The sequence below is a fragment of the Panthera uncia genome (assembly GCF_023721935.1).
Source record: "Panthera uncia isolate 11264 chromosome E2 unlocalized genomic scaffold, Puncia_PCG_1.0 HiC_scaffold_20, whole genome shotgun sequence".
Classification (NCBI taxonomy): domain Eukaryota; kingdom Metazoa; phylum Chordata; class Mammalia; order Carnivora; family Felidae; genus Panthera; species Panthera uncia.
The window spans coordinates 19,573,164-19,595,103 of NW_026057589.1; the positions used below are offsets into that span (position 1 = coordinate 19,573,164).

At 44.5% G+C, this 21,940-nt stretch overlaps 1 protein-coding gene across 2 annotated transcripts in view; it reads left to right on the forward strand.

Moving 5' to 3' along the window:
• The window catches only part of HSD17B2 (hydroxysteroid 17-beta dehydrogenase 2), a 90,872-nt gene that overhangs the window by 48,774 nt on the left and 20,158 nt on the right, over positions 1-21,940 (forward strand). The window contains exons 2-3 of one of the 2 annotated variants that reach the window (XM_049622465.1): positions 22-234; positions 6,458-6,643. In XM_049622465.1, the coding sequence (XP_049478422.1) occupies positions 22-234; positions 6,458-6,643 (399 nt within the window). The remainder of the gene's footprint in view (positions 1-21; positions 235-6,457; positions 6,644-21,940) is intronic. The other variant, XM_049622466.1, reaches the window with a different exon arrangement.

Here is a 21,940-nt window from a genome sequence, read left to right on the forward strand (position 1 = left end):
TCTTGCCTTCATCCCTTGCAGGTGGTGATTCTGGATTTGGCCATGCCCTGTCCAAATATTTGGATGAGCTTGGCTTCACGGTATTTGTCGGAGTTCTGAATGAAAAGGGACCAGGAGCAGAGGAACTGCGAAGAACCTGCTCCAAGCGCGTCTCTGTGCTCCAGATGGACATCACCAACCCGCAGCAGATAAAAGACGCCCACAGCAAAGTGGTGGAAAAGGTGCAGAACAGAGGTACTGCGACCCACCCCTCCTAGCAAGTGACCCACTCTGGTTCCAGCCTCGAATTACCACTGCCCTCTAGTCCGTTCTGGCTGCTGACCACATCTGAGGGTGTGAGCACCTGTCACATGCCACAGCCTCTCGCAGACACAAAGATGGTACGAATGGGTCAGCAGTCCATCCTCACAGAACTTGAATTCTTTAACCCATTTGCCCAACATCTGCTTGGTCACCCTCCCATTACTTACCCTCATGCCCACGCTTCCCGTTGCTTTCCTCCCACCAATATTAACATGTGTTAGACTTAAAAAAAAAAAAAAAGTAACAATTACTGTCTTCCTTTAGTCACAGCCCTTTTTCTTCCCCTTCCTTCATGGCCGAGCTCTTTGGAACCCTGCTGTCCTGTTTTTAACTTGTTCACCTTCAATCCTGTGTTGGCTTAATGGTCTGGCTGAGCTAATAAGTGTCATCCTGAACACCTAGCTGTTTATCTCTCTGCACTATTTTATTTTTTAATTAAAAAATTTTTAATCTTTATTTTTGAGAGACAAAGAGAACAAGCGTGTGAGCAGGGGATGGGCAGAGAGAGAGGGAGAGAGAGAATTCCAAGCAGGCTCTGCACTGTCAGCATAGAGCCACACGCAGGGCTCCAACCCATGAACCACGAGATCATGAACTGGGCTGAAACCAAGAGTCAGAAACTTAACTGACTGAGCCACCCAGGCAACCCCCCCCACCTTTGTTTTTTTTTTAATTTTAATAATCCCTTTTACTTAACCCAGTATATCTACAACATTAATATTTCAATATGTAATCAATACAAAGGTTATTAGTGAAGTATTTCACATTTTTTTAACTAAATCTTTGAAATCTGGTGTGTATTTTATACTTACAGCTCAACTCAATTTAGAGGCTAAATTTTCAATGGTTAAAGTGAAATATAGTCCTACCAAAACCACAAAGCTGTACTTATTTTTATTTATTTATTTAATTTAAATCCAAGTTAGTTAACATAGAGCTGCAGTGTTATAAATGTGCTGACCACCCTCCCTTGTCTTGGCTTTGAGGTCTCCAGCTTTCCTATTGCTTCCCTAGTTCTCTGATTTTTTTTTGTTGTTGTTGTTGTTTTTTTTTTTTGCTTCTCCTGCCTGAACCCCTTCTTCCATCCCCCCATAGAATGTGAATGTTTCTGCAGGCTCCATCCACAAACTTCCCATTCCATGTTTCCTGGGCTAAGCTGTTCTGTCCCTGTGCTACTCAGCTGCATATTACAATCACCTGGCGAGTGTTCGAAAATACCCATGCTTGGGCCCAGGATGGCCTACATAAGTTGGAGGCCCCAGGGCAAAATTAAAATGATGTAAGGCCCCTTGTTTCAAAAATGATGAAGACTTTAAGATGATGCTAGCAGAGAATTGAAACAAGCAGGAAGATCAGAAGCACAGGGCCCTGTGTGACTGCGCAGGTGGTACACCCATGATGCCCACCCAGCCTGGGAACCCTTCCCCTAACCAATCAGATCGGTGTCTACAGGCAAGGATTCAGCTGTCCTTCAATAAGGGGGCTGCTACTGTTGCTAGCCTGTTGCTACGAATGTCAGCGGCAAAGAAGATCCCACTCGGGGGTCCCAGGCCTCCGTATATTTGAAAGCTCCCTAGGTGATACTAAGGTTCTGCCAGAGCTGAGAAACACTGAGATGTATGCCAGTCACTTCCAAGTGTATTACCAGTCTAGCCCCCTTCTCAACATCTCGACCTATATGTATATAAAACTGTCTGCCTGACATCCCGCCTCCCTTTGCTAAAACCTGACCTCATTATCTTTTCCCCTGCTGCCTGTCTGCAAATGCGCTTACCCTCCTTCATTCCACAGCTCAGAAGTTGGCACTGGCATGAAGTCAGTCATCCAAGACAGCAGCCTGGGGGTCACTTAGACCTGCAGATAACCCTCAGTCCCTAAATCCTATTTGTCCCTAGTCCTTCATTTCTACCTCCTAGATCTTCCTCACCCGAGCCCTATTCTCTCATCTCCAGGCGGTGAGGCTTAGCAAGGCTTCACCTTCCACCTGGGCCCCCGCGATCTTCCTTGCGATGGGGCTCCCTCCCCATTACTTTCCAAACGGGCAGTGATCTTTACAATGTGCACCTTATAACGCCACCCATCTCTTATAGACCCTTGGACATACAGGACCTCCGTGTCTTGGGTCCCTCCCATGAGCCAGGCCTGTGGGAGGTGTCTTGCTCAGTCTCACTGAATGGTTCAGTGGGTCTCTATCTGCCACCAAATACAATCTAAACCCCTTCACAAGAATTTGAAAGCTCTCAGGATAATGGCCGCTGACAAACCCTTAATCTGCAATACCTATTGGCCCACTCGGTAAATTCTGATCAGTTTCCAGAGTAGAATATGTGAAATGTGCCATATCTTTGTACATGCAGCTTCCTCTTACCAAAAATTTCCCTCTTGCCTCTACTCCCTTTTTCTAAGACTCTTGATTTGTCCAACTGCAGACTCTACTCCCACAGGAGGCCTGGCTCAAACATAACATCTCGCGCATGATCTTCCTGTTGATCCAAGGGACACCATTCACTCTCTCTTCTGGACGCTCACTTGTTATACCTTGCATACACCTGCATTACTGATTATAAATATCTGTCCATCTCCTGCTCCTCACCACCAGGTTCCTTGAGAATCACAACCATGTTCCCAGGAGGATTCGTTCAGACGCCAGTGGCACAAACCCAGGTTGAAATTGCTAACGTATAAAGGAATGTATGTGCGTAATTGAAATGACAGGTTAGCTTCAGGCGTGTTGGATCCTTAAACAATGTCATCAGGGCTCAGTCTCTGTTTCTTACCCTGCTCTCTCCCTGGTTGGCTTCACGTTGGGGCTTTGCGTGGAGGCCTCAAGCACTTGCAGCTTATATCCTCTTTACTGCTGACATTTTCAGCATAAAAAGAGTAATATTATCTGCTTCATTTGGCTGTTGAAGATGTAGTTATATAGGAAGCACTTAGAAGAGTCCCTGACATGAGGAAGGCATTCAGTACGGGCTCCTGTTTTCCATTCATTCAACACTAAGCACAGTCCCTGGCATATAATAAATATTCAGCAAACATCTAAGAAGTGAGAGGAGGAAAGAAAAATAGACTTTTTGTTATTAGGGATTAATTTTCAGCAAGTTTAGCAATGTGTGGTCGTTTTCTAGAAAAGTAGTCTTCCTGGCCTGCTCTTTTGTGGTCTCAGAGATTTGAGCTTGTCCCTCTTAAGAAAGGGACTTCATGGTGTCTTATTCAATAAGATATTCGATACAGACCCCTCTAGTGAGGCCCAGAGGGGCAGTATTAACCATACTGAAGGATAAAGCAATGGGCTATAGATATGGAAATACTACACCAGCATCCAGGGATGCTTGAAGGGGTGTGGGGGAACACACTTCCCAATGAGCGAGTCCATGCTATTTTGTGGCCAGAATTCTGGAGAGCCACCCTCTTCTGAGGCAGAATTATCAATATGCCTTCTGTCCGCTTTCCTTGAGGTCTCTCTCAACCTCAGCCTCTCGACTCAAAGAGGAAGTGAAGCAGTGAAACACAGAATTTAAAATCACCAAGAAGGAGGTTTCCTGAAGAACCCTCTGGGACCTGTAGACAAACGAGAAAATGTCAGCTCCTGTAAGAGAGCTGTCACTGTGCTGTGTTCCTACACAGCACATTATTATATAAGTAAATATTACTTATTTTAAAGTTAATACGACCCATAGGTATAGTGGGCTTATCAGCCATCTTAAAATTCTATGGCAGGAGTTGGCAAACTATGGCCCTGTTCTGTTTTGTTTTATATTTTATTTTGAAAAAATTGTAGATTCATAGGAAGTTGCAAATAAATGTCAGGCAGAGCCTGTGTGTGTTTTGCCAAGCCTCTCCCAGTGTTAACATCTTACATAACTACAGTACAATATCAAAACCAGGAAATTGGCATTGGTGTAAGCCACAGAGCTTATATTTCACCAGCTATACATATAAGCATGTGTGTGTGCACGCGCGCACATGCATGTGTAGCTTTGTACAAGAGCATCACAATCAAAACACAGAACTATTCCATCACCGCCAGGCTCTCTCATGCCACGTTTTTAGAGCCATATTCTCATCTGTCACTCCTGGCGATCACAAATCTGTTCTCTAACTTTGTCATTTAAAGAACATTATATAGATCTGCCACCTGTTTTTGTACAGCCTCTGAGCTAAGGAAGGTTTTTATAGTTTTAAATGGTTGAAAAAATCAGAAGAAGATTATTTTGACAAATGAAAATGATATGGAATTCAAATGTCAATGTCCATAAATGCAGCTTTAGGGTGGCCCTGCTCCCATTCATTTACAGATGAAGTCTGCGTCTGCTCTTACCCTATAGCATAGCTGAAACAGTAGTGCTCACACAGAACTGTTCACTATCTGGCCTTTTTTAGAAAAAGTTTGGCGACCCCAATTCTAGTGCCTTCTCAAGCTGCTGCATGTTGCCTGTCCAAGGTGTACATCAGGCTGAATGAATTCAGCAGAGGCGTCCCCTCCACCATCACCATCCTCATAATAGCTGTTGAGCTCTTACTACGTCAGGCATCATCTCAATTAGGGCTCCCAATCACGACTGTGTATAAATATCAGACCCCCAGCTCAGGTGTGTGAGAAATGTAGCATTATTTTCTGCGACTCAACTCTGTATTTGAGCCATCTCTCTGCCATGTGGCAAAAACCATTTCAATTGGAACTTCACCTCATTTCCCCAGGGTAGCTTCTAAATTCCTGGGGAGGAGACATTTCTTCTTTGATTGTCAATGCTTCACACTGACCCCTGCTGAGGCGTCCGACAATCTTTCCAGTCCTTGCACAGGTTGGCTGCCACTTACCTCTTGATGCCATCCAAAAGGCACCATTAGGGCTGGACTTCCTGCCATTTGTGTCTCTGAGGCTCCTTCGACTTCTCTCCGTAACACAGGTTCTCACACTTGAGATCACTTGGACGGTATGGTCTGTCACCAGAAGCTGAGCTTCAACAACAACTTCTGCTTGCTAGCTTCTGATCTAGCAGGGCTGAAGTGGGGTTCCAGAATCTGCATTTCTAACAAGTTCCCATTTGTGCTGGACCACATCTTGAGAGCCACTGTTGTAAACCAGGCTGGGCCTCAGGGAACTCAGAGAATAAACATACCCCAGGTTCTGTCATCTCTGTTTCTCCCAGGTAAAGAGGAACCAGGTCACTCACTTCTGCTATAGAGCCCACCTCCTAAAAGACATTTGGACTTTTTGGATTACCTCTTTCCCACCATTTAGGGCAGTGGTTCCCAAGCTTGCTTGTACATTGGAATCCCCAGGGGAATTTTTGAAACTATCAGTGTCAGGGCCCCTTCTCTTCCCTATCCCAGAATTTCTGATGTAATTGGCTGGGATGTGGCTGGACACTGGGGTTTTAAAAAGTGCTCCCCCCACCCCCAGGTGATCCTAATGTGCAGTCAAGGTTGCAAACCACCACTTGGGAACAGGGCTTCTCCAAGTGTGGTCCGGACCTGCATCAGCACCACCTGGGAGGTCGTTAGAAATGTAGATTCTCAAGCTCCATCCCAGACACCCCCAAATGGGATTCCCTGGAGGTGGGCCCAGCGGTCTGTTTGTACAAGCCCTCTGGGTGATTCTGATGCAATCAATAGGATTAGGCTGGGTGGGGAAGGGACTAGGGCTCAGAGATTCTGCCATCTTCTTAGCTCTTGACACTTCTCTAGCTGTCTCATTTCCCTGGATTAGGGGATCTCTTCTAGTTTAGGGAAAAGGGAAGACAGGCTTCTATATCATCCCGCATGGTCCTAAGGATGTTCTACTGTCTCTACCACTACTTTGAGGGAGAAACATGAGGTAGGCCCTTATTACTATCCCCCTTGCTGCTGCTTCCCTCTGCGGATACAGCAAATATCTAGCTGCTTGGATGTAGGAAAGTGTTAGAAGGAGAAGGAAATACCTCCAAAAATACATTGCTTAATATTTCAAATCTACTCACTACACAACCCCCCTGCCCCCACCCCAAAGGAGGTGGTTTTAGGTATTCGAGGAGACTGAGGTCTGAGTTTGAGTGATCTGCCTGGATCCCAAACCTGAAAGGGGACTTTTAGACTCTGGAGCTTTAAGTGTTAAAAATCCTCCTGCTCTCCAGCATCATGAGACATCAAACTCATTCCTTTCTGTCCTCAGGACTGTGGGCTGTCGTCAACAATGCTGGGATCATTGGCTTACCAGCGGATGGGGAGCTCATTCCCATGACTAACTACAAACAATGCATGGCCGTGAACTTCTTTGGGGCCGTGGAGGTCACAAAGGCATTTTTGCCTCTTCTTAGGAAATCCAAGGGGAGGCTGGTGAACATCAGCAGCATGGCAGGTGAGTTGGCCTTTCCCCACAAGGTTATACGGTGCCTGTTGTGCAAGATGTGGCTTGTTGCATTCTTTGTGGACCAAAGAAGAAAGCAGGACAGGCTTCTGCAGGGCTGGGTCGAGATTAGTCAAATTGTATGTTTACCATTCATCTTAATACAATAAAACCTTCCCTTTCAAATCCTTTCATGTACAAACGCTTACCTCTTACGTCATCTACTCATTACTGGGGATTTAGGTTTTACATATCTTCATAACACATAAGCTTCCTAGATTTGGACAGGAAATCCCGCATACAGTTCCTCGTAATCTGTTTTGAACTGGGCACATTTGTAAGATGAGTAGGCGAACGTCCCCACTGTTGGCACTGATGGAGCTCCACATCTCTGTTGGCTGCCCAATGGTGTTTTCCATAAGATCCTTCCCAATATTTTGCAATCTCAAGGCAGTTGGGCCAGGGTGTGACATTTGATGACTCACTTTTTTTCCATTTCAAAGAACAGATAGTCAACAACTTGAGTCCAGGGTTTAACAAACTCCCTTTCATAAACAAGCCCATGTATGTGATATCACATCCTTTCTTCTAGGACAGGCATTTTCTTTCCTTTCCTTTCCTTCTCTTCTTTCCTTCTTCCTCTTTCTTTCTTTCTTTCTTTCTTTCTCTTTCTTTCTCCCCCCCCCCTTTTTTTTTTTTTAAAGTAGGCTCCACACTCAGCTCAGAGCCCAACACAGGGGCTGAACTCATGACCCTGAGACTGAGACCGGAGCTGAGATCAAGAGCTCAACACTAAACCAACTGAGCCACCCAGGCGCCTAGAACAGGCATTTTCAAACTGGGGTTCCTTAGATCCTGACTTGGCTTTGGGAACGTCCATGGGGTTGTCTTTCGGGCCACTGCACGAGTGAAAGGGAAGCCAAGGGGGTGGGGGCTTGGATTTTAGGATCCTGCCTTCAAATAGAGGAACACCACTACTCTTCACTGTTTGATCAGTTGGTTCCAAACAAGATTATTTTTTTTAAATGAAGGATTCACTAGTTATTTTATTTCATTTATTTGGTTTTTGGGGTGAGGTTCTTTGTATAGACTAGGCAATGATCACTGTTCATCATATTTCCTTCCTACCTTTAACTCAGCAACTTCCTTGAACTTAACTACGTGAATGTGGGTTACTAAGTTGGTGATTGGCCTGAGGAGAAAGGAAGCAAAGAAGGGAGGAACAACAAGAAGGAGAGAGGGAGGAGAAAGAGAATGGGGAAAGAAAGGCTAAGGTGGTTAACAGAAATGAGTATTATATTTTAACTTGTATGAGAATCCTGAAATAGTTCCAATTTCTTGCTACCTTGCTAAGTGAACAAATCCTGGGAAAACACATTTGCAACATTTCAGCCTTATCTTTCTTCTGAACTTAGCCTTCAAAATTTTTACCTCTGTGGAAACCTCACCTTTTTCAGCTCCCTGGCACAGCCTGGTACCTCTGAAAAATTCCCACACACTCCTTGCCTCACTCATTAAACAAATATTTACTGAAATAACTGATCATTGCCTGCTTCTTGGCACACTGACAAACTTTGCTCTTTTCTCTCTTTGCCTTCAACTTTGAGCAGCTCATTCATTAAGACTGTACTTTAGTTATCACTAATAGGCACACTACCTGCTATGGGCACAGGGTCTGGCATGTAGGATCTCAACTAATAAATGAAGAAATCCAAGTGTGAGAATGAATGAAAAATGGATGGATGAATGAGGGAATGAAGAGTTTACAATACAGAACATGCCTGTTCCTGCATCTTCAACTTGGCTTCTAATGCTTTTTCTAAACCAAGGCTTCGTACTCTCTTCTGTTTCCATTGGAGGGACACTTGAGTGTTAAAAAAAATAAATCACAATACCTTCACTCTTATTCTTACGGTGGATGTGCAAATTCTTTACATCTAGCCTTACTATTTCCATTCTGTCATCTTACCATCATCGCCAAGTCAACACATCTGAAACCAAAGTTGTCATCGGCAATTCAAAGTTTTCTGCCCTTCTTTTGGTTTTTCTCCTGGTCTTTAAAATTTCAGAGCTTTGAGATTTCTTTTCTTTTTTTTTTTTTTTAAAGTTTATTTATTTATTTTGAGAGAGAGAGAGAGAGAGAGCAGGAGAGGGGCAGAGAGAGAATTTCAAGCAGGCCCTGCACTGTTAGTACAGAGCCTGGTGTAGGGCTTGAACTCACAAACCATGAGATTATGCCCAGAGCCAAAATCAAGAGTCAGATGCTTAACCGACGGGCCTACCCAGATGTCCCTGAGCTTTCTTTTATTTGTTTCTTCCTTTGCCTTTCCCTCCTTTCTCCCATCCAATCAGTCACCAAGATGTATGGAGTCTTACTTCATCACATTCAGCTTTAAATCCTTATGTCCCAAAGAAACTCTAGAATGAAGTTCATCTGTAGGACACGGAAGACACCTAAGGTATTTTATAAAGTTGTTAAGGCAGTGGCAAGAAATCAAAACAGATGGTAAGCATATGTACCTCATAGGGCATGTGTTTGTAAAAAGATAGGAGCAAAACTCTTAAATGATGCTTGTAGTTTCCTCCAGTGAGGAAGAGCAGAGAAATGCAGCAGAAAACGAAATAAGGAAATCCCTTGCATTTGGCTGACAAGAGTTTTACAAAACAATGGAAAATATTTTGAGCAGGGGGGTAAGGAGCTAGAATGTAAGACAGGATCAGGAGAGTCAAAGCAAGTATAAAACACAATATGTAACCAACCAATCCATTGAAATTAGCATCCAATGTGATGTCAATTTGATGCGTCTCTTGGCAAAGTTAATATAAAAGCAATTTTGGAAAACGTGCTTATCTAGGAATTCCTTCCTGGTCTTTTTCTCATTTTGAAGTAGGAGTCATGGAGAGAGAGAGAGATAGGGAATCAGTCACTAATGAATGTTCTCCAAAGGAGCTCACTGTAGCCCTGGCCCATCAGGTTGTCATGAGCCTGGTATCCGTGCCACCTTCTGCATGACAAGAATTTCACTGGGTAAATTTATCATGGAAGTTTACATCAGCCAGGAAGGGCTGGGCTGGAATTGATAACTCTGTTCCAGTAATCCAGTGCAGCATAGCAAATAACCCCAAATAAAGTGTCTCAGGCTGGTATGAGTAGGTAACTAGTTTGGTGCGTAGGTGGATCAGTTGGGTAAGCATCCAACTTTGGCTCAGGTCATGATCTCGCGGTTCGTGGCTTCAAGCCCACGTCGATTTCTGTGCTGACAGCTCAGAGTCTGGAGCCTGCTTGGGATTCTGTGTCTCCCTCTCTCTCTCGCCCCTCCCCTGCTTGCACTCTGTCTCTCTCTCTCTCTCTAAAAAATAAACAAATATTAAGAGAAAAGAAGAATAATCGTTCCTCAAATGCATGCACATCCTAATTCCTGGAACCTGGAATATGTGACTTTACCTGGCAAAGGCGCCCTTGCAGCTATGATTGAGTAAAAGAGCTAGAAATGCCAAGATTATCCTGCATTATCTAGATGGTTCAGACACAAGGGTCCTTATAAGGGGGAAGCAGGAGAGTCACAGTCAGAGGTGGAGGAAGGGACCAGAGGCCAAGGAATGCAGGAGGCTTCTAGAAGTGGCAAAAGTCAGAGGAACTGATGATTCTCCCTTGGAGATTCCAGAGGAACACAGACTTGTTGACACCTTCATTTTAGCCCAGTGAAACCTCTGACTTTCGAAACTGTAAGCTAATACATTTTTATTGTTTAAGCCACTAGGTTTGCGGGAATTTGCCGTTAGAAGCAGTAGGAAAGTATACCTGGGTTGATATCAGGTGAAATACCTCTGGGCCCATCCAGTCTCTTCAAAGATGGATGGAGGTCCATTGACACTTCTCCACTGCCTTTCCCACCCTAGCCGGGGAGAGGGGGCTGTGGTGGTGGTGAAGGGGGAGACTGTAGGGCTGACCTTCTTTCTTTTTTTTTTTTTTTTAATTTTTTTTAACGTTTATTTATTTATTTATTTATTTATTTATTTTTTCAACGTTTTTAATTTATTTTTGGGACAGAGAGAGACAGAGCATGAACGGGGGAGGGGCAGAGAGAGAGGGAGACACAGAATCGGAAACAGGCTCCAGGCTCCGAGCCATCAGCCCAGAGCCTGACGCAGGGCTCGAACTCACAGACCGCGAGATCGTGACCTGGCTGAAGTCGGACGCTTAACCGACTGCGCCACCCAGGCGCCCCAACGTTTATTTATTTTTGAGACAGAGAGAGACAGAGCATGAACGGGGGAGGGTCAGAGAGAGGGAGACACAGAATATGAAACAAGCTCCAGGCTCTGAGCTGTCAGCACAGAGCCCGACGCAGGGCTCGAACTCACAGACCGCGAGATCATGACCTGAGCCAAAGTCGGCTGCTTAACCGACTGAGCCACCCAGGCGCCCCTGACCTTCTTTCTAATACCCAACATAGGCTTTCCATTTCAAGGCTCACTCTGCCCCAGGCCTCCCAAGCACTCCTGGAGGATATCTCTCATTAGTTTTAACTCCCAGACAGACATCCTTCCTAGCAAGGCATTAATTCTTTTTCGTTTGTTTGTTTGTTTAATTTCCACTTTATTTGGCCAATATGTTCAATTCCAGTATTGGGGTAGAAACTCCTGAAGAACTGTCAACATTTCATTCAGTTTAAGCAACAAGGCACCAATTCTCGCCGCAGTGATAAGTGCACGTTTTACAATCCCAGTTTGGCTCTTTCTATATGTCAAACTTTAATTATTTCTGATTAACAACTTAGCACATGTACCTAATTTCCTATTCCAAACATTTTACTTTTCTCTGAACCTGAATACCCGTTCCTTCCACCCTTCTGCAACCCAGGGCCCTGTGGACAGCTTTCACTCCTCATCCTTCATACCATGTTGAGTTGACACAGCATTTTATTGCATTCCCCCCAAAGCAAAGCCAACTTCAGATTGGCTCAGATCTTCAGAACAGATTTCATTAAAGATTTTGTGCAAAGATGGAAGAAAGGACTATACCCTATACAACAAGACTCATTTTAACGGAAACACTTATAAATGCTCTGTTCTCCTTCCAAAGAATTTCAGCAGGCCGGAGCTCCCCTGCTCTCTCTTTCCTCATAGTTTTAAGGTTCATCCATGTTGTAGCATGCATCAGAACTCCATTCCTATTTATTTATCTATTTATTTAGATTTTATTTTTAAGTAATGTCTATACTCAAGGTGGGGCTCTAAGTCACAACCCAGAGATGAAGAATCTCATGCTCCTCTAACCAAGCCAGCCAGGCACAGGTTGCCCCTGAACTCCATTCCTTTCTAAAGCTGAGTAATTTCCCACTGTATGGGTAGACCATATTTTGTTTATCCATTTATGAGTTGATGGACATTGGGTTGTTCCCACTTTTTGCTATAGTGCGTAACATTGCATTGAACCTTCAAGTGTTTGTGTGCACACTGAAAACTCTGTGTGAGGGGCACCTGGGTGGCTCAGTCGGTTGGGCGGCCGACTTCGGCTCAGGTCATGATCTCGCGGTCCGTGAGTTGAAGCCCCGCGTCGGGCTCTGTGCTGACAGCTCAGAGCCTGGAGCCTGTTTCGGATTCTGTGTCTCCCTCTCTCTGACCCTCCCCCATTCATGCTCTGTCTCTCTCTGTCTCAAAAATAAATAAACGTTAAAAAAAAATTAAAAAAAAAAAAAGAAAACTCTGTGTGAGAGTTAGCTCTATCACTTTCCACGACCTTGGGTAAGTCGGTTAAACTCTCTGCACTTTTGATTTTTTTTTTAATCTTCTAAAGTGGTGTTAATGAGGATAATAATTGAACCTACCTCACAGGATAGTTATGACCGTTAAGTACCTTTAGAACTAATGTTAAAGTACTCAGAACAGTGCCTGGCATAGAGTAGATGGCGAATAAATATCAACAGCTCTTATGAAGCATTCATTATACTTCAAGCATTTGTTGGGTACTATCAGATCTATGATCCCAAGAACTCTGCCAAGTATTAGTATCCCCATTTTGGAGTTGTGAAAACTGAGGTTCAGAAGAGTTATGTGACTGGCCTTCCAGTTAGAACTGGAATTTGAACTTTGGCTCCACATTGATTCACCAAGCCACAGCCTCCCCTGGTGATTCAGCTGGTTCTCATGTGTTACCACCATGCCAACCACAAGGCCAAGAACCTCAAGAGCTTGTCCCAAAGCTATCACCTCCACCATTTTCCTCTTCCTGTTAACCCCACTACTATATGCTCACACCAACCTTACCCCCGTTCCCAGGTGGGAATAAGGTCAACATAACCTACATCTAGTGTTTATTTATTTATTTTGAGAGAGAGAGAACAAGAGTGTGAGTGGGGGAGGGCAGAGAGGGAGAGGGGCAGAGAGACAGGGAGACGGAATCCCAAGCAGGTTCCATACTGTCAGCACAGAGCCTGATGCGGGGCTCAAACCCACGAACCATGAGATCATGACCTGAGCCAAAACCGAGAGTCAGATGCTTAACTGACTGGAGCCACTCAGGTGCCCCATTCTACATCTAAATCCACTCCTATGGATGGGAAGTTATAGGACTGGGGTAGGGAGGAAACACAGCTTCTTTAACATCTTTTCCAGGAGATCGGGGAAGAGTCCACCACGTGGTGAATACACCCTCCTCTCCCTCATCTCCCATCCCCAAAGAAAGAACAAGAAACAGAAGGGGTGCAAGAGATACCACATAGCTCTGCAGATAGAATCAGGTTTCAAAAGGAAGAGGAAGCCAGCCTCCTAGAATGGAGACAAACTACCCAGGTTTGGAAACTGTCTTTACCACCGACAACTTAGTGACCCAGAACAAAGTCCTGAACCTCTGGGCTGCAGCTTCCTCATGGGACTTTGGGGATAAGAATAACCACTTCTTCTGAGGGCCCTGCTAAGGCGATATGCAGGGACACGCGCTTAAGCAGCAGCCTCGCACCGGACAGGTGGCAGACTTGAGGGGCCTCTCTGAGGCTGGCCGTGGTTGTGCCTGTAAAGGGCTTTTTATCCTGACAGCCACTGGCATCGCCACCCCTGACTGTGACACTGAGTTACCTTCCATCCGGCCCGCTGCCTGTCACACACTGGCCCCCAGGGACACATCACCCCCACAGGTCATTACTTCCACATCCGACCACACCTGCTCTAGGAGAAACCTAACCCTGTAATCGTGTTTATCATCCCTCTCACAGAAACAGAATAGCTCTTTAATCCCTGCAAGGCAGTTGGATAAATATTTAACCAAGTATTAGAGGAACTGGGAGGCAGCTCTGATTGATTGTACAAAGGGCAGTTGAAAAATCTTTGTTTGAGAGTTCTGAGAGCCTTTTCTGGCCAGTTTTGCCCTTAAATTGCAGAGTAAACAGTTGCAGGCTATGCTTGAAGAAGAACGGTTGAAAACAAACCTTATACAACAACTCCGACCCCAGGGATGTTCAGCCAGTTGTGGTTTGCATCCTGCTCTTCTATTTACTTGCTGGGTAATTGCAGACTGGTCACCCCACTTTTCTACGAGTCTGAGTCGATTTTATCATCGGTCCACAACAGAGTGATGCAGCATGTTTCTTGTGTGATGCCTGAGTCTGGGGCAACATATCTCAGCCTCAGTATTATTGGTATTTGAGGGGAGGCGAATTCTTTCTGTGTAGGACTGTCTGATGTCCTGCGGGATATTTAGCAGCGTCTGTGTTCTCGACCCAGTAGATGCAAGCAGCACCCACCTCCGGTGATGACAACTCTTCAGATGTTGCCACATGGGGCGGGGGGAGGGCAGGAGGGGAGCATGTGTACATGTGTGCGCGAGTGCACACGTGTGCAAAATTGCCCCCAGTAGAGAACCTCTGGTCTTGGCTGTAGATTTCAATGCATTTGTGCGTTCTGAGTGCTTAGCCCAGCTACAGGTGCATAGAAAGCACACTAGTAAAAGCAGGACCTCTCTACTGAGAGAAAGTAATAGTTGCCCACCCCATTGAGCTATTTAAAATGCATTAAAATTACTTTTCATCAAAGTAAGTGACCCAAGAGGTTCTTACAAGTCGATAAATTATAGGTGTCCTGCAGAGTTCCAGCCTCGAGCAAGGTCATACTTAGTCCAGCAAAGTTGACTATGGGATCAAGCCTGAACTTCTTGCCAGGTGCCTGCCTTAAGGAAACAGCTGCTCAGTGATGTGAGAGGAGGTCACAGCTGAGATCTGCTTCCCTAAAACTCTCACAAAATAACCAGGGTTAATGTTGGGCAAGGGGAGGAGGTAGAACCAGACTCAGTGACCTTCTCTGTGCTGAGTTGTATTAGATGCTTACACATGCCTAAAATCTTAATTCTAAAGTGTGCCGGGTGCAGATATTAATTCCTTTTCTAGATCAAGTACACTAGCCTGGATCAACCAGCTGGTGAGTGTTGGAGTCAGGGTTGAAAACTGGGTTTGCTTCTTTGACTCCAAGGTCTACGTTCCTCTGACTTTTCCAGACTGTCCAACAAGAATATATTAGACAAATGGGGCATTAAAAACACAGGCCCTGACTCGAGAAGATTTAAATGATGACCAGGAAATGTCAGCAATTTAGGGATGTTTCCTTCACCAACACTTCCCAGACACCAGTGTGTGTGTGTCTTGATTACCTGGAGATCTTATTAAAATGCAGAATTTGGGGCACCTGGGTGGCTCAGTGGGTTAATACTCTGACTTCAGTTCAGGTCATCTCAAGGTTTGTGAGTTCAAGCTCCGCATCAGGCTTCATGCTGACAGTGCAGAGCCTGCTTGGGACCTTTTCTCTCCCCTTCCCCCATTTGTGCCCAAGTGTGTGCACGTGCTCTCTATCTCTCAAAATAATAAATGAATAAACTTTTAAAAAATGCAGAATTTGACTGAGTGACCCTAACTGGTCTAAGAGCCTGCATTTCAGAAACTAGTTCCTGAGTGGAAGCTCCTGGTCCCTGGACAACTTTTTCAAATTTCACATGCATTAGAATCACCAGGAAGGCTACTTCAAAACAACGGCAGGAAATCAAAACTATAGTGAGACGGCATTTCATGCCCACTATGATGGCTATAAAAAACAAAACAAAATAAAAACCCAGAACCAACACTTGATGACAAGGAGGTGCCGACACCGGAACCCTCATGAGTTGCTGACGGGAATGTAAAATGGCCCGGCCTCTGTGGAAAACATTTGGTGGTTCCTTAACAAGTTTCACATAGAATTACATATGAGTCAGCAACTCCAGTCCTACGTATATACTAAAGAGAACAGGAAACAGGTGTTCAAACAAAAACTTGTACACGGATGTTCGTAGCATTCATTATTCATATTGGGAGAGGTGGAAACAACCCAAATGTTGTTGAAATGATAAGCAAAATGTCATCTATCCATACACTGGAATATTATTAATACATAAAAATTAATGAAGAACTGATACATGGTACAGAATGGATGAACCTTGAAAAGATTATGGGGACAGAAGCCAGACACAAAAGGCCATGTATTGGATGATCCTATTTATCTGAAATGCTCCGAAGAGGCAAATCCAGAAAGATGGAAAGCATATTAGCATTGGGGCCGGGGGGGGGGGGGGGGAGGAGGAAAGGGAATGAGAGGGGACAACTTAAGGGATGGAGGGGGCTTGCTTTGGGTGTGATGCAAATGGTATGGAGCTAGACAGCAGTGATGCTTACATGATATTGTGAATGTACTAAATGCCACTGAATTGTATACCTTAAAACGGCTAAATGGTGAATTTTAGGTTGTATGTATTTTACCACAATAAGGAAGAAAATTCTGTGCCCACCCCCAAGATTTCTGATTCAATAGCCCTAGCTCGAGTGGGATCTGAGGATTTGTCCTTCTAAAGATTCTCAGCGGCGGTTGGTTCCCAACCACACTTGGAGTGACAACGTCCCAGACTTTGATACTCAAATAGTTTGTCACATCCCCGGAGACTGTCAGATTACAAGGGAGCCACCAGATACTATTAGTGTCAAATTTCTGCTAACCAGGCCTCAAGGAGATTAGCAAACCTGCCTCCCCTGGGACCATGTGCCTGGTCTGTGTTTCCAGCTTGAAAGAACTCAATAAAGGAATGGAGTTTGTTGCCTGAGTTGACTCCAGATCACCTTGGAGGAGGGAGACCCTGGCTGGGAGTCCTCATTACATTCTCCTGAGAAAAGGTCAAGTGAGTTCTGTTTTAGGAAGGTATTAGAGAATGAGATAGTTTGTGTCAGCATGGGACCCCAGAACCCTGTTCTTTAACAAAGAACAAAAATTCAACAAAGCGAATTTCAAAGGCCTAAGTAGCTCTATTAACTGATTCATGAATTAGGGGGAACCCTATCTATCATGTAAAGGGGAGCTCTGAGGAGTTGCATAAAACGGAAGGTTTTTATAGGAAGGAGGGTGGGATATGGAGATTATTAGCAAAAGAAAAGAAAGGATTGCCTCTGGTAAATTCACTTTCCCTAAGGGGTTAGAGGGTCTTATCATGACTTCATCTTCCTTTGGGGGTGGTGGGGAGGGTATGTGACAGATTACCTCACTGGTGCTGATGAGAAAACCCTCGACTGACCCAGGTAAGACTACATGTCTGGAGGAAGTTGAAACTACAGTTGTTTTAGGTATTAAGCCTCCTGTTGGTGATGTGGCCTAGCATAAGCGACTTCATTTGGGGCCTATGGTTTTTCTTTTTGACGCCGTATAAAGGAGTGTCATCCTCGGGGCGCCTGGGTGGCTCAGTCGGTTAAGCGTCCGACTTTGGCTCAGGTCATGATCTCGCGGTTCGTGAGTTCAAGCCCCGCGTCGGGCTCTGTGCTGATAGCTCGGGGCCTGGAGCCTGTTTCAGATTCTGTGTCTCCCTCTCTCTCTCTGACCCTCCCCCGTTCATGCTCTGTCTCAAAAATAAATAAACGTTAAAAATAAATAAATAAATAAATAAATAAATAAATAAATAAAGGAGTGTCATCCTATACCCAGTTCTACTGTGGATTGTCCTATAATTCAACTTAATTCTGACAATATCTACCTGGAAAGAACATGAGATCCCAAAGGTTAAGGGCTCAGTCCTGTAAGACTATCCCCCACCCCCACCCCCACTTCAGATGCCAGATTGTCACCTGTGCCTCTGGACCCGCCAGCTGTAGAAGAGAGGTTCCAACGACCTTCTCCTTGGGTTCAATTAATTTGCTAGGGCTGCTCACAGAACCCAGGAAACCTGCTTACTTACTAGATTACCAGTTTATTACACAGAACATTAAAGGCTATGCATCACCAGTTAGATGAAGAGATACATAGGACACAGCATAGGAAAAGGCCAGGGAGCCTCCATGCTCTCTGAATCTGTGTGTTATGTGTTCACCACCTGGAAGCTTTCCAAACCTCCTTTTGGGTGTTTATGGAGGCTTCATTACCTAGGCACAATTAATTAAGTTTTCTGGCCATCAGTCTCCAGCCCCTAGCCCGGTAGCTGGGGGATTGGGAAAGGAGGGAAGGTTCTGCCCCTCTAATGGAGCTGTTGGTTCCTTCAGCAACCAGTCCCCACCTTTAGGCAAGCTCCTGTCACCTCATTAACATAACAAGACACTTTTGCTGCTGTCATCACTTAGGAAATTCCAAGCATTTTAGGAGCTGTGTGCTAGAAATGGGTCAAAGACCATATACATCTCTTATTATAAATCACAATATGACTTCCTTCCTATACAGCCTCAGGCTGAAAGGTTGCGATACTTCTGCCTGCTGCTGTCACTTGTAAAACCCTTTGTCTCCCATAATTCCTACGTACCCACTATATGCTAGTGTTTGGTAGAAAAGAGAGGATCTCCCTGTGTTGATCCAGGGGCACTGAAGAGTTTTTGAGGTCCTGTGTGACCTCAGAGGACATCGAGGCCATTTGGCTGGTAGAACCTCAGGAAATGTTACGAACTTATTGTGTATGCCACACCAAGAGAGGCAGGAAGGGTCCCTCTCTGAGGACACTTGGGAGAGAGAGAAGGTCTCTAGAATTCTGTAGACTCTAAAATTGTAATTTGGAGTCTCCCTTGGTTTTAGTCCATGACCAACAGTATCAACAGTATGAATGCTGAGTTTATTCACCTGTCAGGTAACAAAGTCATTGAATATTTCCCTGAGACAAACTGGGTAGAGGAACATGGAATCTTCTGGAGGGGGATGGGATGCTAGAGTCACGGTGGCTACACTAAGGATAGAAATTTTGCAGTTAGGAAGGGGGAAGGAGTCCATAGGTCTGTATGTGGTTGGTTAAAGTAAGTCCCGTTGTTGACCGGGTATTAAGTCACCCCAGGTACTGAATCATTTATTAGAATTGGCTACTTAGAATCTGTTGTGGGGAAACCTAACATTCAACGTTAATGTGTCCTAAGCAAGTGCTGCACTGAGGGCAAAGTTTTACTTTCACATTACCCACATCTGTGAGGGGGGTTATGTGTGGGATGGGGTGGGAAAGAGGTATATTGTCACTTTAAATTTGGTTGCAACCTTGGCAGATGTTTCCAAAGCTCTAGCTTGTTCAGGAGGCTTTTCTCATTTTTTTAAGATTTCACATAGGCTAGGCCTTATTTTCTTGGCCTCCGATGCCAAACTTCAAAAAACTTAAATTTTTAGTTTCAGTTACAAAACTTTAGAAGACTTTATGGGCCTTTGTACAGCCAAAGACCTACTTGGGAGGTAAGTAAGGCTCCCTTGTTAAGCATGTCTTAAAGGGAGTTTGTATTTTGTAACTTTCACTTGGAAAGGATTATAGATTCACAGAAAGTTGCAAGGAAGTGTACAAACAAGTCCTGTTTACCTCCCTAATAACATCTTGCATAGCAATAGTAAAATATCAAAGCCATGTGGGGCACCTGGGTGGCTCAGTCGGTTGCAGGTCCGACTTCGGCTCAGGTCATGATCTCGTGGTTCGTGAGTTTGGGCCCCACGTCAGGCTCTGTGCTGACAGCTCAGAGCCTGGAGTCTGCTTCGGATTCTGTGTCCCCTTCTCTCTCCGCCCCACCCCTGTTTGTGCTCTCTCTCTCTTTCAAAAATGAACAAACATTAAAAAAAATTTAAAAAATATCGAAGCCATGTAATGGACATTACTACGATGCACAGAATTACTGAGATTTCACCAGTTATATCTGCATTCGTTTATGTGTGTGCTCATAGGTCTGTGCAGATGTATCACATATATAGCTTCCTGTAACTCCTAACGCAATCAAGATACAGAACTGTTCCATCACCATAGGATCTCCCAAGATAACCCTCTATGGCCACATCCACTCTCTCACTCCCATTCCCAACCCTGACAACCATGAATCTGCTCTCCTCCATCTCTATCACTTTATTTCAAGAATATTACATAAATGAAACCATTCAATATGCGAACTTTTGAGACTGGCTTTCACTCAACGTAACTTGAAAGGAATATATTTTGACCGAGGTTTATACAGCTCACAAAAACTGCCTTCATCCAGCATAGCATTACAAAATTTCTTTAATTTCAGTTCCGAAACACAATATATCCCACCCCTCTGACATCTGTGAGATATAGATCAGGGATAAACACTGCCAGGTCCTTATCCATCTTCTGAGATCATATGTGAGCCTTCTATAGCCAAAACAGAAATCATAGGGTGTTTTTTCCCCCCAGATTGCAAGCTGTTATTAGCATTTACATGTCCAGAGGACATGGAAAATTTTCAGAGATGTTCTTTAGAAGTGTTTAACAACCCTGTCTGCATATTAGAATCACCTGGGGGAGCTTTAAAACATTCCAGAGCCTGTGAACCACAAACCAATTAAATCACATGGGAGTGGGGACAGGAATAGATTTTTTTTTAAAGCTTCCCAGGCAATTCTAACTGGCTACCAAGTATGAAAACTGTTCTAAAACAATTAGCTGCAAGAGACAGAGGTGCTCAAAACTTGGGGTCGTGGAAGTAAATCAGATTCACCTGCGTAATAGGGGAACACCACAAAAGCTTAGGCTTTTTCCTCCTTGATGGACCTTGACCTCAGGGTGCTTCATTAGCTCCCGAGGTGATTCTGATGCTCCCCAAAGTCTGAGAACCACTGACTCAGAGCACTGTCCTCACACTAAAATCACCTGCAGTGTTTTATTTAAATACTGATGGATGTTCAGATCCCACAGCCAGAATGTTTGTATTTCATTGCTCTAGAGTACAGCCTGGGCATTCCTTTTTGTTTTATTATGTTTTAATGTTCCCAAGGTGATTCTACTATGCCTACTGAGTTATGGAATTAAAAAAACAAAATTTAAAAACGAACACAAAGTGTATATTCGTCTCTCTGGTTTCATTTAATGTCAGCTGGTGGATGAGTATGTGAATTTCCAAGACGTAGCTCCTTGGAATTACATCAGTTCTCTGCATGGTCATTAAGGCTGTAGCCCACATATACACCCAGGGTTGCACATCCCTTACCAGCTCTGCCGTACCCCGTACCCCGTACCCCGGTGGATAAGCCCTCTACTTTGGAAGTCAAGTTTCCTCTGTAGAAATGGAAATAAACTTACCAAGTTCGTGGCAACCTCTTGCCTTGCTGCCTTCTGGCAATAGGATTTTCACCTGAGGAGAGAAAACCAGAAATTAAGAATCTAACTGGGCAACGGGTGCCTGGGTGGCTCAGTCAGTTAAGCGTCCAACTTAGGCTCAGGTCACTGTCTTGAGGTTCGTGAGTTTGAACCCCACATTGGGCTCTGTGCTGACAGCTCGGAGCCTGGAACCTGCTTTGGATTCTGTGTCTCCCTCTCTCTTTCTCTCTCTCTGTCCCTTCCCCACTCGTACTCTGTGTGCCTCTCTAAAAAATAAACAAACATGAAACAAATTACAAAAATCTAACTGGGCAGGCAATGAAGGGGTGCATAAGGCCAGGAAGGGAGACCCTGTGTGGCTCTTGCACAGCAAGCTTTGCACATCTCCACTTACTTCATCTGATGCCCCCAGGAATCTCAGGTACTGATTTGAAACATTAACAGCAGGGTTGCATCTATGAGTTGAGCCTTCCAGGACTGCCATTTGGTAGGTCAGAAATGGTCTAACAATGTCAATTTCACAGAGTGCAACACCATACAAAACACAATGTGTCTTAACTCTTTGGTCCAAGTGTGTTTTCTGTTTAGGTTGATAACAGGGGATGTGACGAATTCTTACCACCTGTCATGCTGTCCGTTACACAGTGCATCTCTATGATCGCACCTATTCAGAAATATGTGACCAAGACCCTAATGTAACAGTTCAAGGTTTAGTAGTCGAAAAAAAATAATCACTTGGATTGGTTTTTTAT